The 22,408-nt window shown below is 37.5% G+C and overlaps 1 protein-coding gene across 2 annotated transcripts in view; it reads left to right on the top strand.

Annotated features, from left to right (window-relative positions):
* The window catches only part of SPIRE1 (spire type actin nucleation factor 1), a 107,770-nt gene that overhangs the window by 24,666 nt on the left and 60,696 nt on the right, over positions 1-22,408 (top strand). For both annotated transcript variants that reach the window (XM_067467469.1, XM_060775021.2), the window contains exons 2-3: positions 2,607-2,641; positions 19,290-19,517. In XM_067467469.1, coding sequence (XP_067323570.1) covers positions 2,607-2,641; positions 19,290-19,517 — 263 coding nt within the window. The remainder of the gene's footprint in view (positions 1-2,606; positions 2,642-19,289; positions 19,518-22,408) is intronic.

The raw sequence follows: 22,408 nt of genomic DNA, 5'->3' as shown, positions 1-22,408 counted from the left end.
AATGCGTAATCTAAAAAGAGTAGTGCTCTTTAGATATAGACTAACCTAACTATGAATGTTTCCATGTTACACAAGTGTATGGCTTGATCTCATAGAATCATGAGATTTATCACTGGTAAGGTACTTACCTCTGTTATAAATCAGGGGAGTGGACATGACCTGCGTAGCAAACTACAAATCCTAGGATTCTATAAAATGACATGGTTATAATCAAAGTGGTATCAAAGTATTATAACCACTCAGTGCAGATTCCCTGTATTTCATATGCCACTGGATTACAAATACAATACAAGATTCTTTTTAAAAATGCATATAGGAAGGTATCTGTGACCACAGCCTTGAAATGTCGAATACATACACAACCAAGGCAAGAACAATTGCCTCATGCTTCTCTAGCTATGGACTACAGAAGTTGCCTGTGTCAGATATACAAAATGGTCACTCTACCCAAGTTACATGAGGAACAGAGGTAGTATTTTTAAATTTACTTCAGATGCCATCTGTGTGAAGGGAGAGGATTGGTATTGCTCCAGTTTTTCCATCCCTTGGGATGGGAAGATAAAGTGTTGTGCTGGCTTTTTGGGAAGTGAGAAACAAGACAGGTTTTTCTCTTTTCAGATGTGTATACAACATTGAATGCCATCTCAACTTTGTAGCAACAGGTGGGGGGAAGCATTAGAATGCTCTTTTTCTTACTCACATTTCAACTGCATTGAAATAAGAGAATTTGGAAAAGAAGACATTTTTGAGCTGCAACACCCTTTGGGTTTACTACAGTCCTTTTTGTCCTGCTGACAGGTGTAGCCCATGAGCTGCAAACCCTTTGCTTTGAAATTATGTGTTGGAAATACTTGCTCTTACCTGCCTCATTCTTCTGTCCAAAACAGCTACACAACTATTCAGATCCAGTCATAGACATTTGTACTAAAATATCACTGCCACTGAGTGTACTATACTGGAAAGTCCAAAGATGTGGGATAATAATAATAATAATAATAATAATAATAATAATAATAATAATAATAAACCTTTATTTGTACCTCACTACCATCTCCCGAAGGACTCGGTGCGGCTTACAAGAGGCCGAGCCCAAATACAACAATAAAACAGCAGCAGCAACAACAACACAATAACTCAAAAAACAAAGCAATAACAATTAACAACACCCAATGACGCAATTTAAAAAAATGGCCGGGCCAATTGTAACAATTAAAATTTAAAGTGCTGGGCATGACAAGGTGGGGTGTTTGGAGGGGGATGGGCATGCAGATATCCTGAATCTCTGATAAAGTGCGTTGGGTTCAAGGAGTCATGCTCCATGTTCAGACATGTCTTTGGCTGTTGACCTTTAGAGTGTTTGTCTGTGTACGCAATCATGTATACATCCATCTGCACATCTTTATACACACACATATATAGAAAGCAGCATTTGGGTCAGTGGTTCTCAACCTTCCTTAATGTCGCGGCCCCTTAATACAGTTTCTCATGTTGTGGTGATCCCCAACCATAAAATTATTTTAGTTGCTACTTCACAACTGTCATTTTGCTATTGTTATGAATTGCAGTTTAAAAATCTGATATGCAGGATGTATTTTCATTCACTGAATTAAGTTTGGCACAAATACCCAATATGCCCAAATTTGAATACTGGTGGGGTTGGGAGGGGATTAATTTTGTCATTTGGGAGTTGTAGTTGCTGGGATTTATAGTAAACCTACAATCCAAGAACATTCTGAACTCCACCAACGATGGAACGGAACCAAGCTTGGCACACAGAACTCCCATGACCAACAAAAAATACTGGAAGGGTTTGGTGGGCATTGACTGAATTTCGGAGTTGCAGTTCAACTACATCGAGAGAGAACTGTGAACCCAAACAATGTTGGATCTGGACCAAACTTGGCACAAATACTCAATATGCCCAAATGTGAACACTGGTTGAGTTTGGGAAAAATGGACCTTGAACATTTGGTAGGCTTAGTTGCTGGGATTTATAGTTCATCTACAATCAAAGAGCATTCTGCATTCCACCAATGATGAAACTGAACCACATAGAACTCTCATTAACAACAGAAAATGCTGGAAGGGTTTGGTGGGCATTGACCTTGAGTTTTTGGAGTTGTAGTTCACCTACATCCAGAGAGCACTGTGGACTCAAACAATGATGGATCCGGACCAAACTTGGCACAAATTCTCAATATGCCGAAATGTGAACACTGGTTGAGTTTGGGAAAAATAGACCTTGAACATTTGGTAGGCTTAGTTGCTGGGATTTATAGTTCATCTGCAATCAAAGAGCATTCTTAACCTCACCAATGATAGAATTGGGCCAAACTTCCCACACAGAACTCACATGACCAACAGAAAGTATTGTGTATTCGGATGGTCTTTGGTGACCCCTCTGACACCCTCTCGTGACCCCCCCCCCAGGTGTCCCGACCCCCAGGTTGAGAAATGCTGATTTAGGAGAATCCTTTCCAAATGTTATTATGTAGCTTGAAATAGTCTACATGTTTCTTGTGTATATGTAGGAAATTCATACATTAGAATGAGTTTTCTAATCTTGTTTTTGACTCCCCGAGTAAAGATATTTTTTTTTATTTCAGGTAAATCAGAACATTCCCGTTGTTCAGAGACAGAGGTAAGAATTTATTGGGCTTTATTTGAGAACTATATAGGAAATTCCAACTTGCAAACAACTCATAGTTAAGAACAGAAGTGAGACAACATGAAGTGAGACAAATCTGTGTAGGAAAGGATATTCATTTCTTAAAGAGTTATCCTGAGGAAAAGATGTCTCTACTGAAGCTTTATCATCAATTCTTGTTTCCAAAACAAGCCAAAATGTTAAAAATCCAATTGTCACAGGGTCAGAAAGTGAGCTGAAATCTTCTGAACAGGAGCACAGACAGCACAGCAAACACCATGGTGGCATTAACCCTTTCCCATGCTATCCAGTTACACTTCAAAATGTACCTGCTCCAACTTATTTACAAGTTCAATAACAAACCTGCAGAACTTATCTTGTTCTTAACTTGGGGACTGCTTGCATCTATGTTTATCTATCTCACTAGACCAGGGGTCCTCAAACTAAGACCCGGGGGCCGGATATGGCCCTCCAAGGACATTTACCCAGCCCTCGCTCAGGGTCAAACTAAGTCTGAAACAACTTGAAAGCACACAACAACAACTACAATCCTATCTCATCAGCTAAAAGCAGGCCCACACTTTCCATTGAAATACTAATAAGTTTATATTTGTTAAAATTGTTCTTCATTTTAATTATTGTATTGTTTTTAAGTGTTTTTTGCACTACAGTTAAGATATGTGCAGTCTGCATAGGAATTAATTCATTTTTTTTCAAATTATAATCTGAATTTGCAACGCCCTCTGAATTTTCACTGGTTTGTCATTTATTCAGGAGTGCAGTGTGAATTTGTTTTACTTGCTAGCCATTCTTCTTGAATGGGAAGAAATTTCTGTTTGATCATTTATTGATGGTGTAAGTGATCAGAGATAAGGTAAAAGAGCATATCATGTTATACTATAATAAACAGCCTTATTCTCAGTCAATAACTGCCTGTTGGGTTTTCTGTCAGAAAAAATAATCTCTTAGATCAAGGCACTGGCTAACTCAAGGCAAACTGTATGTAAACATACTGAAAAATGAAATGATAAATGGCTCTTATTTGTTCTGTGCTATGTTTAAGTTAGAGCTACATTTTATCTCTTTAAAAATAGCAATGAAAGGAAGCTTGCCCTCGGCATCCTTATATAAGTCCCTTACCACATGTGAGATTGCCTTGTCCTCTAAGTTCAAGGAAGAAGGAACTAATTACACATTTTCACAGGCAGACAAACATTTCAAGGAATAGAAGGGCAAGAAAAACTGGGATGGGGTGAAAATAACATTACTAGACTGGATCCTGGATGGGGGTGCTACAACTTTAATGCTTAACAGATCTTCCATCAGAATGAGGCACACATTTCTTCATCTTCCAGACTCCAACTTTCAGCCTCAGTCATCCCCTCCCAACACCCATATTGCCTTCCTGGTGGAAAAGGAGGGAGGAGAGGCACAAAGAAGCACACACCTCTATTCTTGTTATGGGAAGCAATTGAGGACAGTATCATGTTGAGAATGGACAGGTACAACTAAATGTTGGTGTTTCAAAGGCGATGAAGGACAGACACATGTGCCCTGCTTGGAGAAGCTTTATGGTGCCTTTTCCTGTTTGAAAATCTGTTAAGCATAGAAGTTACAGAACTCTTACCTTGAAACGCATTTGGCAATGCTAGTTGGGAGGGCTTCTTTCCAGGTTTTCACACTTGCTGCCTTCCTTAGTTAGCATTAATGTAGGGATTAGCTTGCCTGTACTTCTTTATCTATGAAAGACTGCAGGAAAGATTCATGACTCAAAAGAGAGAGAAGTGTTTTCCCTCACACACAGGGAGAATATTTGTAGGCCAGTATCAATCCTTCCAGTAGTGATAACAGAAGGAAACTTGCAAAAGATTTACCCCACTGTGTCAGAACCATTCAGTGACCTTTACAGGCTTATAGCAGATTTTTTTTAAATTTTGCCAGGAACTTATTTATTAGAAATTGACTGCAGTTCTGTCCCAGTTTCCTGTCATTTTTGTATTATAGAGAAGAAAATTGACTCGAATATTTTGTAGTCATCAGGGCAAGATGATGCAGTCAAGCAATACATGGAGGGACAGACTATTCTTCATTCTTTCTATATAAAGAGACCATATTAAATACTATGCAAACAGTCTTGGTGGGGCTACTTTGGTCATGGAACAAGGTTGCATTGTCTGGCCACCAAATTTATAGATTGAGAACATTTAAGACATCCCTGTTCCTCTGTAGCGGGCATGGTTGGAAGGGGAAATTGCCTTTCCCCAGTTCAGCTGACAGAAGCTGAACTGGGGAAAGCTAGCTGGCATTGCCCCATCCCCTCCCGATTTGCGATGGGAAGTTGCTGCCAACTATGAGAGAAATAAGGTTGAACACTGTGAAAGCCATCCACTGCATGGCTGTCAGCCCCCTCCCAGTAGCCTCAATTCAAGGAAAACCACCACTCCTCTTAATGTTTCCCCAGCAACAACAAGAGTATCCCTCTGGGCAGCTAAACCAGGAAATCCCAACTGGATGGCCCGCATGAGGGTCTTTCTCAAGGGGCAAACCAAGAATGGGCAACTTGGAAGTCCCTGAACAGACTCAGAAGTCGACTGGGCTGATCAAAAGACAACCTGGCAAAATGGCACTAGCAGAAGAATCCTCCACCTTGTGTGACTGTGGAGCAGAACAAACAACTCACCAGATGTATGCTTGTCCACAATGCCCTGCCTCATGCAAAGAGGAAGAACTATTTAAAGCTACCGACAATGTGGTTGCTGTTGCCCGTTTTTGGTCTAATATTATTTAGCCACTTGTGCTTCCTCTATTTTAACAGTTTTATACTTATTTATGCAATGCTTTCGACACAAAAAGCTGGCAGAAGTCATTATGCTAGGAAAAGAATTCTGCTGAATCTTGCCGAAATATATTTTAAGCACAGTATATGTTTCCAATTAGTACAAGTGCTGCTAGAACTAGATGATTATACTTCCTAGTGATAAGTATCAGTTGTATGTGCCAGGCTTGAAGGGGAAGGACAATCCTCCTTTGAAAGTTAAAGCATACTATTAACTACTCTGCTCCTAGCACCTGACATCATGCATAAAATCCAAAATAGCTCCTTGTTTGAAATAAATTAACAAAACATGCTATGGAAGTGCAATAGAAGTGCTGCTTGTGTCTATAAAGTAAACATACACACAAGAAGCTCACAACAAAAAATTGGATAATTTTCAAGTCAATATGTGAACATCTTGTTTTCTCTTCATCACAGTTCCTGATCATACCCACCCTTCTCTGTTTTCCGCCCTCTCTTTTTGTTGTTGTTTAATCAGTCTGGATTGCGGCTTGCTTCTGTAAGACCTTTAAGACCATTGCTTGTGTTTTTGTAGGCGTTTGCTTCTTTTGTTCCTTCCCCATTACCTGTAGGTAATAAAACTATTCCCTGAACCACCCCTTTGTGTCTGGCTGTGGTTGATAAGCATCAGTGTTCTAAAAAGAAAAGAAAAAAAAGAACACATATGCAGCCTGAAGTCTGCCTGAAGTGTATACACTCTAACGCAATGATCAAAGGGTCTGTGGCTCTGACAACTTTCTCTCAATTTTAATCATGGAAGTGGCCTAGACTGGGAGCAAAATGGTTGTGTTGGCACCCTGAAGATCAATAAGCTTAGTGAGAGTTCATTTATGTTCATTTGTGTGGCTTTTTGGAGTTAAAATTACATTTATGTTTGCCTTTCTTCTATGACGGAACTTAAAGCACACTATATAAAATGCAGTTTCAGAATGCAGATTATAACCGCTAGAGTGTTGGTCTAATAGTCCAATCACTGTATATTGGCTAGCTGTATAGTTGCTTCTTCTTAGGCAACTATGAGGTTAAGTGTTCTTTCTGCTTCTTCTTTGGGAAAACAGTGATACTGGGCAATTTATTATTTATTTACTTCATTTATATCCTGACCTTCTCATCCCAAAGGGAGTTCAGAGCGACCTTACAAAATAGGCAGCAATTTGATGCCATAAATAAACATACAATAAAATGTAGTTACATTAAAATCAAAAACATTAAAACAACACAGTTGTAAACCAATAATTAAAATCACACCATCCAAAATCATAATCCAAGGCTGTTCAATTTGTCATTCAACTACTAATTGTTTTCTTGTTGCACTAAAACACTTGTTATCCAAAAGCTTGGCCCCATAACCACATTTTTACTTTCTTCTTGAAGGTCAGGAGGGAGGGGTCTGTTCTAATTTCACTAGGGGGGGATTTCTATAACCAAGGGGCCACCACTGAGAAGGCCCTGTCCCTTGTCTCCACCAATTGCACCTGTGAAGGGGGTGGGACCAAGAGCAGGGCCTCCCCAGAAGATCATAATATCCGAGGTGGATCATAGAGGGAAACTGTTTCCTGTTCAGCAGGAAAACTGGGCTAGAACCATTTCGGGCTTTATAGGCTTTTATTTCTTTTGAATAGTCTCTTTACATTTGATCCTGTACCCATGGCAGTTCTCCCTTCTCTTTTCTTTAAACGAAGTTAGATATTTATAAATGAAATTTAGATCAGAATCAAAATCCAAGAAAAAAATCTATGCGGGCCACATTCATTGCACACCCCATCTATAATCCTCATGCTTAGACTAGCAAAGAACTAATTCTATTAATGTGGGTTGTTAAATTGTACAACACCAGAAATAGAGAAATGACATTTATATGTGTTAAAATTATAGAAACCTATTTCTGCAGCAGCCTAGTTCAATATGCAGCCACTAGCAAGGATAATAAAGATAATAAAGCACATTATCTTGTACCCCATCTCATTATTCTTTGAATTAATTAGAACAGTCAGCTGCTTATCTCTAGCAATGATAAAGTGTTAGACTTTCAGCTTTATCTGGCAAGGTGATTATTCATCTCTTGTCTTGTTAGGCACTCATTTCTCCTGCTTACTGTAACTGCTTTGCTTACTGTTTTAGATACCATCTTTTCTGTGCTTATTGGGGATAAAGTAACAGACTGTATTAACTCTGGGAACAGACAACTCCTGGTTAAAATCCATGATTATACTTTTAAAACAGAGCTACTCTCATGACTGTGTTTTTTTATTGACCTTGAATGCCTTCTGGCCAGCCAATCAAGCTGTATCTTATTGGACATTGTGCAAGCAGTATTTTGTTCTCATTGTGATTCACATTAGATGAAAATCTTATGTAGATGTTATATTTGTATAACTTCCACAAACACATGAGGGTTTGTGCTAGAAATCTTGCTATGTTTGATGTTTCACTTAGATTTTTCCTGAAAATAATCCACTTATTCTTGACAAGGTGTTCTCTTAGGATCTTTTCAGAAACTGAAAGCGTGACCTCTTTTTGCAGTTCGGACCGATCAAACAACATTAGACTGAAAAGAGAGAGTTATAAGGAACAGAATGACAGCTCAGTTCTTTCTTGAAGAAATTGAGCAAATGATAGTTGCATCACACTCAAAATGTTTTCATTTCCTCTATCAAAACCACCAAATTTTCCTTTATTGCTCCAGATCTCATATATGCTATGATGAAAATGTAAGACAGAATCTCAGAACACATAGTTGGTATTCACTGCCAGTTCATATTCAGTATTAGGATTCTTTTCTGCTTTGGTTTGCTTATCAAAAATTCAACTTAAAAACATTCTAGAAAAGAAAACAGACTCCCACTGGATTTCTGATATGGTAATAGTGAGTGGGAAGGTTGGGAATATCACTAAAGTTATATAAAATATTTATTTGAAAACTTCTGAAGGGATAGCAACCAAGATTTTAGGTTACTGTCATTTACAATATTCATATCTCTGGGAGAAGCCCCAGTGTATTTAATGGTACCTCTGAAAGCCTTGCATAGAATTACACTAATAATATTTTGTTAACCGATTACTATTAGAAGTACTGTGGTGACTTCCAGTATAAGAGGACAGGAGCAGGATTCAAAACGATCTTGACAGATTAGAGAGATGGGCCAAAACTAACAAAATGAAGTTCAACAGTGACAAATGCAAGATACTCCACTTTGGCAGGAAAAACGAAATGCAAAGATACAGAATGGGGGATGCCTGGCTCAAGAGCAGTACGTGTGAAAAAGATCTTGGAGTCCTCGTGGACAACAAGTTAAACATGAGCCAACAATGTGATGTGGCGGCAAAAAAAGCCAATGGGATTTTGGCCTGCATCAATAGGAGCATAGTGTCTAGATCTAGGGAAGTAATGCTACCCCTCTATTCTGCTTTGGTTAGACCACATCTGGAATATTGTGTCCAGTTCTTGGGCACCACAATTCAAGAGAGATATTGACAAGCTGGAATGTGTCCAGAGGAGAGCGACTAAAATGATAAAAGGTCTGGAGAACAAGCCCTATGAGGAGCGGCTTAACGAGCTGGGCATGTTTAGCCTGAAGAAGAGAAGGCTGAGAGGGGATATGATAGCCATGTATAAATATGTGAGAGGAAGCCACAGGGAGGAGGGAGCAAGCTTGTTTTCTGCTTCCCTGGAGACTAGGACGCGGAACAATGGCTTCAAACTACAAGAGAGGAGATTCCATCTGAACATGAGGAAGAACTTCCTGACTGTGAGAGCCGTTCAGCAGTGGAACTCTCTGCCCCGGAGTGTGGTGGAGGCTCCTTCTTTGGAAGCTTTTAAACAGAGGCTGGATGGCCATCTGTCAGGGTTGATTTGAATGCAATATTCCTGCTTCTTGGCAGGGGGTTGGACTGGATGGGCCATGAGGTCTCTTCCAACTCTAGGATTCTATGATTCTATTATAATAATGACTTTTAACACTGCCGTATCTTGATGCTTGTTCACTGAAACTGGCACTGGTAAAGTCGAATATGACTTTAGATATTCATTTATTCGTTTAACAATATATTTCTTTATTTTACTTTAATCCCTGTGTAAAATAATTAGCGGTCCTTGATGCAAGCAGTATATAACATATTGATTAGGTGTGCATGAATCAAGATATGTGCTGGATTCTTTCAATTATCCAACATGACAGCTAGATCATCCACTTGATTTAGTGCAGATCAATAATAAAGCATCATGCCACAGCATTAGGCAATGGCTGTTTTAGAATTATGGAGTTCCCTCATAGTTAAATTACATAATGGATTTGAAGCACAGTGGTATTGATGAGTGCTTTACAAATGCTACAAAGCTGTTATAGACGATCCATATTAATGTATTATAATATGCATGTTAATTGAATTCATTTTGTTCTTTTTTTTTTTCAACACTGATATATGGGGAGCATCATCTGTATCTAGTGATATATGGGGAGCATCATCTGTATTCACTGTCAGAGGACAAGGAATTGCCACAGCTTTCTTTTCCTTGAGAATAACCAACCGATCTATGTAGACAGTGACACTATAGATAGTTATAGTGCCATCAGTATGGGGGAGTTTATCCTGGAATCAGTGGATCCATGGTAGGTTAAACCTATACACCTCTAGCAGTACTTTTAAGAGACACAAGCATATAATGAAGTGAAATTGCACCGTTACAGTCTTCACAACAATAGGCATTTATAATATCATTGTGCCAGCCCATATGTGTACAGGAGCATTTTAAGAGTACTGTTGGTAGCATTTTTATGCCACATTGACTGAATGAGTAGCGACAAGCTGCAGTAAGCCTCTAGCTCAGGGGGGTCCTCAAACTTTTTAAACAGAGGGCCAAGTCACAGCCCCTCAAACTGTTGGAGGGCCGGATTATAATTTGAAAAGAGCATGAATGAATTCCTATGCACATTGCATATATCTTATTTGTTGTGCAAAAAACATGTAAAACAATACAATAATTAAAATGAAAAACAATTTTAACAAATATAAATTTATTAGTATCTCAATGGGAAATGTGGGTCTGCTTTGATGAGATGGTATTGTTGTTGCTGTGTGCTTTCAAATCGTTTCAGACTTAGGTTGACCCTGAGCAAGGGCCATGTAAATGACCTTGGAGGGCCATATTCAGCCCTCAGACCTTAGTTTGAGGATCCCTGCTCTAGCTAATATGGTTCAATATCTACGTACAGTGCCCCTACATAAAAACAAGAAAATTAATCCGGAAAGGTTTGTTATTTCTCTTTTAATAAACCACATATTTCTTTGTTGGCCCAGAGCTGTAATTGACATTAATTCAGTAAAAGTTGGGCTGACAGATCTATAGTTAATGTTGACTACAAGTTGTGAGTGAAATATTCAATTGAGTGTTACTGAAAAGGTGGAAAACATAATGATATGAGGAGGGAGTCTGTTATGATACTAGGAACTATAGTGTTGCCGTGTAGTTGGGTGGAAAGAAACAATTAAGAGGAACACAGAGTGCCCTAAACCCAGGCAAGTGGCCTTTTAAAATAATAGTATGAGTACACACTGATAAGTAGATCTTGTTCAGAATTTCAATTTGCCAAGACATTGTTTTAAAAAAAATTGTAGCTGTAAATATTACAGGAGCAATGATTGAGATATAAAGCATTTGAAGGACCTAAAAACACTAGGTACCATCACATCATGGAAGCTAAGTGGGAGACCACCAATCAATACCAAGTGCTAAAGCCTTTGACAATGCTATCAGCTATGTTTCAAAGAAAAGAACTGACAAAACCATATCTGGATATTCCTTGCATGTGCAAGAAAGACCTAATTCATGGGGTCACCATAAATTGACAGGAAATTACGCACACATCACATACATACACAAATCTATTTGCAATCACAAAGATCCAGATTCAATCCTATCTCCACAAGTTAAAATGTCTTTAATAACTAGCCTTAAGTGAAACCAGTACTTGTGAACCAGAAATGTAAGACTGGTTCTACTACTGGTTTGTTCCTTATTGGCCACCTCTTAGAAAATAATCCACTGAGAAGAATTAGTGAAATGAAACAGAAAACCATTCTGTATTGTATAGTTCAGAAGTTGGGGATTATTCACTGATACTTAAAATATCAAAGAACTGGAACCCTAGAGGCAGCTTAGTTAATTGACTGGTTTTGACATCTCTTGGTGCTTCCATATTAAATGATGTTTCTTTAAGAGGCTTATTTAGTCCTTACTATTTTATGCAACACTCAGTGAAAGCTTCCTTTGTTCTGTCCAATGCCCAATTCTGCTTGTCTTTATATAAGTTTAGTATATGCTGGGAAAACTTATATCTGAGAACTTCTACTCTCTATGAGCCCTCTACTTATTTTTTTTCTGTATCTTTCAATTCCTGTAATGTTTGATTTAAATGTAACTTTGTAATTAAATTAAATCTGTACTAAGACTGTGATATTCATTTGAAAATTAGTAGGGATCAAACTGGATATAAGATTTGTTAAAGTCTACTAGGTAAAGATAAAAGGTTTTATCTGTTCACCAAACACCTTCTGTGTGCACCAGCAACTTGGTGCATTCTCTTGGGTGTTGTCGTTTAGATTTTCCTCCATGCATCACCTCCTCCTCCCTTTCTCCTACCCTTCAAATATGCACATTATTTAAACTCCTGTGGGTTTGACATTCTGTTTTCTGTTGTTTGGCACGAGAAGAGGGATTTTGACCTTCCCTGCGACTGCTTGAGATCCAGGATATTGCTTTGGGAGTTTCAGAATGTACTGAAATGGTATTTTATTTTCAAATACAGCTCAGTTTATGTACAAGAAAAGTTGCAAAAACAAGTTGTAGGAGTTATATATAAAAAGCATGGCCCTTTTTAATTGTAAGGGACACACCCCAATATAGTAATCCACCCCCACCCCTGGCCTTTGAATATTGTGATTGCATGGCTTTAAATGCCACTGAATCAAAATACATAGCTGTATGTTCTCAGATTCTCAGCTTTGCCTTATATGATATACAGAAAACTATCTGGATTTGCAATGGCAAGTTACACATACTTCTCTCAGTGCACCCCATTTTAAGGCACTAAAATATGATACTCCAGGGATATAGTTTACCTTTGATGGAAACAAATGTAGGCCAAGTCTTGTGCTACACCATTGCTGATTCGTTACAGGTTTCTTTCTAGTCACAGTCTAAGTCACCTTGATTTCACTGGACTTTCTAGCCTGTTCTTCCCTAATTCATGACACCCAGATATTGAACTGTTGTTTTTAAAAGAAATGTATTGCTTGCTACTTTTGCAAAGTAATGTGTTGGCATTAGCCATCATCATGAACCATTGCTAGTGGCCACATATGATTGTCTTCCAGAGATACAGTCTTAGGGGAGGGTCCATAAATGAACGTGAATTCTGGATCCGCATGGTCTGTCACATTGATGATATAGATTTCCAGATGGAAGACAGTCACAACAAGGGTTTGCTTGACATGCCTTCTTCTTGATGCATTTCTCCCTTTTGCCCTGTATTTGTGCCTCTTCAAAATCAATGCCACCAATGGTAATAACTGACTACCAGTTATAACACTTAGGTTCCAGTGCTTCCTAGTTCTTACTGTTTCTACCACATTTTTTAGATTATCTTTAAGCCCATATTTTGTTGTTCACCAACATTCAGTTTTCTGTCTCGAGTTTATAATAAAGTAACTGTTTTGGGAGCTGGTGAGCAGACATTTGAACAAAGTGGCCATTTCAGTAAAGTTGATGGTGGGGAATCATACTTCCAGTGCTGGTGGTCATTGCTTCTTCCAGAACACTCTCATTTATCCACTCGTCTTACCATATTGCGCACTGGGTTTCTCATTACTGGCATGTCATTTGAAAATTCTTTTTCTGCTGTTTTTGCAAAATAAAAATTCAAAATAGTCACAAATCCTTAGACATGACTTCTCGATTGTTTCAGGAGTGAGAAATAAATGTTAGTCTTTAAACTAAAATTATGTCATGAATCATTATATTAAAGTAATAGCTCTGGTGATCTTGGTGCACCAAAAAATAACACATTACAGATTATAATATTTTGTGTTGCTCTCATGCAGATGTGTAGATGATCTCCCATTTTGGGATGATTCACAGTACTTAATTCCAAGAATCATAATAAATAGGGACATACCCATATATACATCTGAGTATGTGTAGCTTCTCTCCTAAAATGTGTTTTCATGTAATTTTGATGTCAGTTTACATGTATGTTGTACAGACACTGAACCATAATCACTTCTAATTAACATTGTGTTAAATAAGATTCTCAAAACAATGTTAAGAGTCTAATAGCATTTATAAGTATTAGACTGCAGGGTTAACAGTGGAACAAAAGTAAGTTCTTTTAAATATTTCTATGACTGAACCAAATAAAACAATTTGGTTCTTGCTTCGTTTGCTAAGGGAGTTCATAAAATTGCCTTCCAAACAGAAAGGTAAACAATCTTTTGCAATGCTTATATTTTCTCCCACTTGAACATAAGGTATTCAAGAATGTCAAGGTAAAGTCCTGTACAACAGAGAATAATGCATGTTCTAAATAGCTATCATTTAAGGAGTGCATGAATTAAATATTTTCGTATATTATGCACAGATATTCACTATCTGTTAGACATTAAATTCACTGATTATGTCTATGCATTTTTAGTCCCGTCATGCTCAGAGGGGTTAAGTCTTAAGTTAGGTATGATACAGGTTGTGTTACATACTCCCGTGCCCTAAAATATAATTTTATCACACAACTGAACAAATGGAAGCATTGCTAAGTGGAAGTAATTATGTTGTAAATATATAGTATATACCTGTAAGATTCTTATATTAACACAGTTTGGTTGTTGTGTACTAGTTGATTTGGACAAAAGTAGGAATGCTACTATTGTATGTTAAGTGGAAGCCTTCAGGATATTGTCTTGAATCCTATTGGTTAAAAAAAGTGAACCCATAGAGTAAATTGTTGAATAGTGAGTCAATACACTGGGTAGTCCCATTGATTCAATTGGTCTGTTGTACTTGGGAGTAGAAACAGAATTCAGATCCTCATAAGCATTGAGAGATTATGAAATTCCCTTCTCGTGTTGATCTTTTTTTTATAGAGTCAAGCATGGGTTGTATGTACTCATGTGAAATGGAGACCAGGCAAAGAAAGTTTCAGAAAAGTTGAAATCTTTAGCAGCTAGATCATAGTGTTACTCCCTGGTCTATCAACACATGGCAGGGAAATGTGTACACTTTTGTATAGCCTAAAAGTCCAAAGGGGCCCAGGCTCAAATCATGCTTGAGGATATTTATACGTACTTGATTTCATGCATTTATGTATCTATTTCCAGATCTTGTGAGATTTGCTGAAACCAATCAGAAGTTATATTAGAGCAATCTCATGCATCAGTCTGATCTGCTGCAATTCCTGGAACCAGACCCAGCCCTTCTGCACTATAGAGAGTGTGTTTGTACATTTAAACTAGTACTGAGAAACCAAGACAGAGAGATTTTCCTTTATTTTACTGAATGGTAACACATGAAGAACTAAAAGGCCCTTGTTTATACACAGGAGGAAAGGATATCTGGAAAGAAGGGAAAACTAAGAAAAAGGTCTGCCACTGTGATTTACAGGTCATTGCATACATGTCTAATTCACACACAGTTGGAGTTCAAATACAGATTTAAACAATGCCATATGCGCATTAGAGCAATTGTCAAAATTTGTCTTACATTCTGTCAGTTCCTGAAATACACAACACTATATTCTGTCTAGAGCAGTGGTTCCCAACCTGTGGTCCGTGGACCACTAGTGTTTGGCAAGAACTAAAATATGGTCCAAGACCTCACCATTATTACACCATAGCAACGAGAGTGACTGGTCTCGCTAAACCCTTTTATAGTGCAGAGGCTTATTAAAAATGGTTTTATGTGGGCAAGCAGATGGCGACTACTGGATGGCATATGTTCTGTATCAGAAAGTAGAGCTGATGTGGTCTATCCAATGCAATTTTCTGAATCAGCACCCCAAATAACCAAACCAAATCTAAAGTTGGCCAAAAACTGATTCATAACCTTTTTGGTAGTAAAGTTGGAGAGTGGTCCCTGGTCAAAAAAAGGTTGGGAACCACTGATCTAGAGGATAGGAAGAAGCTTCTAAATGTCTATTTCACAAGAATCATACTGGTACTTCAGAAAGTTTTTTTTTAATTGTATCTGAAAAAAAATCAAGTGTGTTCTTGGAAAGTGTATGATTTTATATTATTACATAAAATTTCCAAGAAACAACTTCAGTGAAGAATGCATAGGACTAATGATTTTTATTAGACTGGTTTTAGACAGCACCAAAAAACATGACATTTACAGAATACATCATCTTCCCCTTAGCACTACAATTCAAAGGGTTGCATTTCCATCTTTCCAACTCTCATCACCTCCCAACCTCCCTCATTTTCTGTATATGTCACCATTCCTTGTTCTTAATTTGGAGCCACAACCTTTCTGAAGAGTCTTAAAGGTCTGACTGGCTGCCTTGTCTACAGCCTGCTTCAGCAAATTAATTCCTTTGTCATGGTTATATTAAGTGGTTTTCTTCTTCCCTCATCAAGAGTGATATTTTTAAAATGCAGAAGCCTTCTTGCTGTGTTCTTAGATGCTGGGCTATACAAATTATGCAGTGGTGACAGCTCTGCCAGAGTTGTGTGTCACTTCTCCCTTTGCAGCTCCAGCAAGGAACGTCTGGCAGGAAGATGAGGATTGGCCAGGACTCAACTGCCTGGCAAGGTTAAGAGATTCAGTGGTGAAAACTGGCACCTCATTTTAAATTTAGGGGTCTGTGCCAATGAAGTAAAACACAACATGTCATGATAACATGTGATCACAAAGAAGGAGAAGCCTTAAAAATATCAAGCTGTGTTAGAAGTAAAGATTTGGGAAGCTGAGCATAAAAACAAAATAGCATGCAGTTACCATTAAGACAAAGATACGCTTTCTTTGCTGTGCTCTGCTCTGCTTACACAGTTGGATTCAACACTGTTTAAATTATTATTATTATTATTATTATTATTATTATTATTAATACCCCACTTTATCTCTTTAGCTTACAATTTAAAATATAGAAATATGCAAACATTAAAACAGAATTAAATATAAATAGTATTTTTTAAAATAGTTAAATCTATTAATACATATTCAAAGTTAAAAACAAAGCCTTCATTTGCTGTCCTGGAACCACACAAAACCCCAGAAGGTTCTAAGAGCCTATTTACTATATCTTCATGCAAATTACTTTTATTGTAACTATGCTTAATACTAATAGTCTAGTGCACAGTAAATGATGCAGCGTGTTGAACTTCCTGTTATACAATATTTGACTAGCTCTCCATCCACTGAGTCAAAATTGAGAGAAAATGCTGTGTGTATACATGCAGAGTGAGGCCCCTTCCACTTACTTGTATAAAATCCACATTGAACTGAATTTTATGGGAGTGTGGACTCAGATAATCCAGTTCACAGCAGATATTGTGGATTATATGCCTTGATATTCCGGGTTATATGGCTGTGTGGAAGGGCCCAGACTTTAGGAGGGCTCAGGCTTTTACAACTTCAGTAAAAGCACAACCAATTACACAATTATTTTTTCACTAACGTTTCACCCTAGCAGACTTCCAGCTCTTGCATATGCATTTCCAACTGAATTGATAGTTTATGTGCCTATGTTTTGCTTTCTGACAATTTCTGGGATGTGGGATAAGATGAGGTGCTGGTTGGCAAAATCCCCTCCCACCATCCATGTTCCTGATTGGATTAACAGCTCTTTGGAAAAATCTCAACAACAGCAGGTTGATTTTCGCTATTCCATATTGAGTGTTGGTACCAACTCTTTCTCTGTGCTACAGAGGGAAAAATAGATTGTAGAGAAGACTGGGCTTTTGAATAGTTTGAGAACCAAGTGTATGAAAACACGACAAGTCTTGTAACATGGCAGAATGGATATTATTTGTCCTTTTAAATGTGTCTTTACCCTTTAGAAGCCAATAAAAAATCTTGAACTATAGTGACATTTCTTGACAGCAACATTTTTGAGCCTAAGACTCACAAAGGGATGACCAGCTTTGGAGAAAAAAATAATGAAAGAATTACAAGTGTGACAGGAATTTTGGCTTAAAACTAGAGTTTTTCATGTTTACAGTATGCTTGTGCATTAAAGCTTTGTTATTCTGTTTATGAACACGAGGAACCTCAAGGGGAAAGGCAAGCATATAAACAATGGACTATTATAATCTTGAAAGTGTGGGAGAGTGGTATTTGTGATAAATATTAACATGTCTCAGAATGACTGAAATGTAAAAAAGCGGGGTAGAAATGGTGGCTAAGGAGTTGAGCACTCCTCTTAAGTGCATCTTCATGCTTCTGCTGGTTAGATGTATAATTTTACCCTTGGGGCCATTTCAGATAATATTGGTTTATGTTTGTCAAGTGCATTCAAACTAAGTCACTTTGAGTTTTACGGTTCCCATTCACATATAAGAAAAGGAGGAAGGGAAAATAAAAATAAATCGATAGTGTTCCATAGTGATTCATAGTGTAAAATATAGCTCAGTATATATGTTTTATTTCATGGGTCAGAATTTATTTCACAATATGTTACATTTTTTTTAAAAAAAAGTGGAAATAGGCAGCAAACATCCTTGAAAGGAAAATAATAGGAACATACCTCACACTATCAATCTAAAACATTAACATAGCAAGACATATTCACCCCAAATCTATATATTTATGATACCTCCTAAGAGAACATATATATCTTAAGCAAACATTAGTATAGTTGGCCTTCCACATTTTCAAATTTGAATTTTGCAGGTTTTATTATTCTCTAAGAATTTGATTATTTGCAGATTTGACTGAAATATTCTCTCTAGGAATCTGACAGAAATTGACCACAGAGTCATCTGGGAGGACATAGATAATATTTCAATCAAATCTACAAATAATCAAATTCCTAGAAAAAACACATTTCCAGGAATCTCTAGTTACTTCAGTATAGTCAGTTGGCAGTTGACCATTGAGTCATACTTCTGAAACTAGATATTCCTAGAGAGGTGTTCTCTCAGATTTAAGAAATAGTATTATTATTTGTAGTTTTTCAGTTTTGCAAGAATGCTTTGCCCTTAACCCCAGTGAATGTAGATGGCTGACTGCAATGCAGAATCTCATTAAGAAATTGAAACAGCTGTATAATAAAACTAGACCATGTAAATAAACATTCTAGCTCCTAAGTTGCATTTCCAGCAATTTCCATAACCAGCCCTTGCTAAATAATTGTCTTGGGAATCAAACCCAAACATAAGACATTGCTTTAATGTTAAGACCAAAAGAAGACTTGCCGTGGTTTTAGTACAAGCATACGGTGGTATGGAACATCAATTGGACTTCCTTTTGAAGTCAACAATTAGAAGGGCAATGATGGGATAGCTACCTTTCTAGAAACAGTTTTACCAACACCACAGGCTTCATCCTATTCTGATGTTTTCATAACTACTTTGTGGGGAGAAAGAATAAGTGGGTTTAGGTAATAGCACTTTATTGGTAATGATATTTTCATTTTTGGTCTGAAAATAATATCTTCTATTTCCACAATACTGATGTATCCAAGGACCTCTTTCTTTTGTTAAGTGCTTATGTAGTATAAAGCATTCTCCTCAACTTGGTGCCCTAAAGAAGTTTTGGACTAAAGTAGAAAAATAGTCATTTGCTGTGTTTTAAAAAGTGATATCCTTCTTTTCCAGGTAATTGAATCATTGGGGATTATTATTTATAAAGCACTGGATTATGGCTTGAAAGAGAATGAAGAACGTGAGCTAAGTCCTCCTTTGGAGCAGCTTATTGATCATATGACTAATGTGACAGAAGCAAATGGAGGCAGAGATGAAGGCTATGAGGCTCTGGACGAGGGAGAAGATGATGAGAATGAGAAAAATGATCCAGTTATACAGTCATACCGAGACGTCATGAAGGTACAGCACAAGTTTCGGTAGCTAATGTTAATGCTGATATTGGATGCATTGTATTTTATTGCATATTAGAAACTGTTTTCTTTCATATAACCTGGAAAAATATATAATTAATACTTGAAAAGACTAAATCTTTACCTTAAAATTCACAGTGACAGGAAAATTTCAAATTAACTAGAAAAGAAGCTGAAGATTTTTTTCCATCCTGGTGTCATGAATCAAGTTTAGTTAAGCAGCTGCTTCATTTTCCATAGTCCAATGGACAGTATGTCAGGTTGTTTTCCCTTACATTTTAATGAGACATTTAGAAAAGGACTGATAAAAATGTAGCTCCTGTTTGCTGGAGTGCCACAGACCCTTTCTTTCAGTTTTGCACACTGACTAAGACAATCTTGTAATCCTCACATTAGTTAGGAGGGCATGAGAAGCTTTCCAATGGATCTTTTGGTACATGTTCCAACTGATGTTTGGCCTATATGCCTTACTTTTCTTAAAAGTGATTTCTGTTTTCACCTTAATGAAGACCCATTTCTGTTCTCTACCTTTTAACTGGAGGTACTTTTAATATCTTGAACACGTTCTTGCCATTTGTTTGGACGAGGGTGCAGATGTCAGGTGGGGCCCCTGACTGTACTATCAAAGTCCCAGAAAAGGTCTCCCAATGCACCACAGACAAACATTAAGCATACAACTCTTCTATAAACTGGCTAAACACACAACTCTCATGTGGTTTAATGCAACGAAGGCCACTGCTTGCCCAACAGTTTCTTCACTTGGCCACACAATATTATCCAGAGCATATGCTCATTTCAGAAGAAAATAGTAAACTAAACACTTTCTTCAATTCTAGTCAAATAGCTTGCTACACTTCTATATATGCGACCAAACAGAGACCCTGAAAAAGAAAGACACGTTGCTTGGCTGTAAGTAATCAACTGTGTGGTGACTCAGTCTGCCTTTCCAACCCATTGCAGCTATTGATTTTACCTGATTTCAACCATTTTATCTTTACTAATGTTACTGCGTGTGATCCATTCTGATCTAAGCAGAAAGATGGGACATTGAGCTCCCTTGAGTATGTATATTGAGGGTGAAGGCTGGAGAAACCACCAAAATATTGGCCTCATTTTGGAATGTTTCCAGACAAGGTTCTGGGAGATTCGGAATCCATCTATATGGCATCTGCAACTGGTTGCTTGAAGAACTAGTTATAAGGAAGCAAATGATTTTTCTGCTGTATTTGTTTAGTAGTGCAAATTTACCTTCTGTTTGTTAAGCATACAAAATTCACACTTTCAACAGGGAGAAAAATAAATATGTCAGTCAATGTGTTGATGACACCTTATTCCTGTTGTGATAATGTACAGGATGCTATAGGCTTCATCTTTGAATTTTAGCCACATTTAATGGTAGTTGAAGAGTTGTTTTAAAATCAGATTGTCCTTTCCAAAATGTTTCCTAGGTAAAATTCCAAATAGTTATAACTTATATAAATATGCAGATCAGTTTGGTATTTATATTCATATATATTACTAAGATTGGAAATGTCACAGTCATCTCATGATTTCTAGCTCTAGAAATTTAGAGATTGATTGTAATATGGTGCTAGGTAATAGTGATAAATTAACCTGTATTTATCTATTCTGAATCATAGTTCTACTTTTAGTCTTCAAAGGTATCTTCAGCAGTTCTTCCTGACCAAAAAACAACAACAAAACAAAACAAAAAAGCAATAGCTGGTAGAGCCAAATATTTGCAGACAGCCACCACATCCTATATAGGTTTTGCCCTTTAACCAAGAGGGGCAAGCACTCAAAGAGAAAATAATAGTACAATAGGCAAATGACAGGCACACCCACATTATTTCTGAATCCCATCTCAGGAAGACGCTGGGTATAAATCCAAAAAATAAATAAATGCACTGCTATCCGGCACAAACTGGGAACTGAGTCACCCTTGATGCTGACATACTAATAGAAAAAAACAACCAACAGAAATGAGATTGAGGAATGTCCTCAGTATATTCTCTCATCGGAGTAATATACACGTCAGAGCATGCTCCTGCATCTCTCACAAGGGTTCATTTTTAGTCAGCCTTTCCTGACATTATACTTTCCTGAAGTTGGGCTGTATGGGGGGACCCTTGGTATCCACTGGGGTTACCATGCATGCCCAAGTCCTATTATATACAATGGACAAGGAGGGCTGACTGTAACTCCCCTTATCTCTGACCAGTAGCCAGACTATCTACTCCTGGGAACAGATGTCATGCAAAACGTATATGGTGGGAAAGGTTGCCATACAGCTTGGGTTAAAAAGTAATATATGAGAATTCTATATTCATGAGGGAACGGTGAAGGAACATACTCATCACTCAGCTTTGCATGGTTGGGAATTTGGCGATGTGTTCTAATGTTTTTATATTGTTTTATACTGTTTTTATTACACTATGTATATTTATGCTTTTCTTATTGTGGGCACTGTGCTGTTCTGGTTGTTAGCCACCCTTAGTCCCTCTGCGGAGGTGCGATAGAACAGGATATAAATGCCCTAAATAAATAAATAAATTGGGAACAAAAGACAGGGATTCCCAGGATGTCAATTTGTGTTTGAAATGCCACTGAACATCCCTCTGACTTTCTTTCTTGAAGCTATTCTCCAAGTGATAAAATGTGTCTTTTTGAGTTTGGGGAGAGCGGTGTTTGTACCTTGCATTCTATCTACATTGTTTTATAACTAGTTATTGAGAGGTAAGCCCAAGCTTAATGTGCAAGTCTGATTGTAAAAAATGTATCTCTATGAAAACACATTTTGGAAGGGAAAATTAGTTTTAAAAAGGGACAATACTCTTCATTTAACATCTAGTGTAACTCTCAGTCAACTAGCTCCAGGCT

The sequence above is a fragment of the Anolis sagrei genome, chromosome 4, assembly GCF_037176765.1.
Source record: "Anolis sagrei isolate rAnoSag1 chromosome 4, rAnoSag1.mat, whole genome shotgun sequence".
In the NCBI taxonomy this organism is placed as follows: Eukaryota; Metazoa; Chordata; class Lepidosauria; order Squamata; family Dactyloidae; genus Anolis; species Anolis sagrei.
The sequence above is the reverse complement of the archived record's forward strand: the minus strand, read 5'-3'. Positions and strand labels throughout refer to the sequence as shown.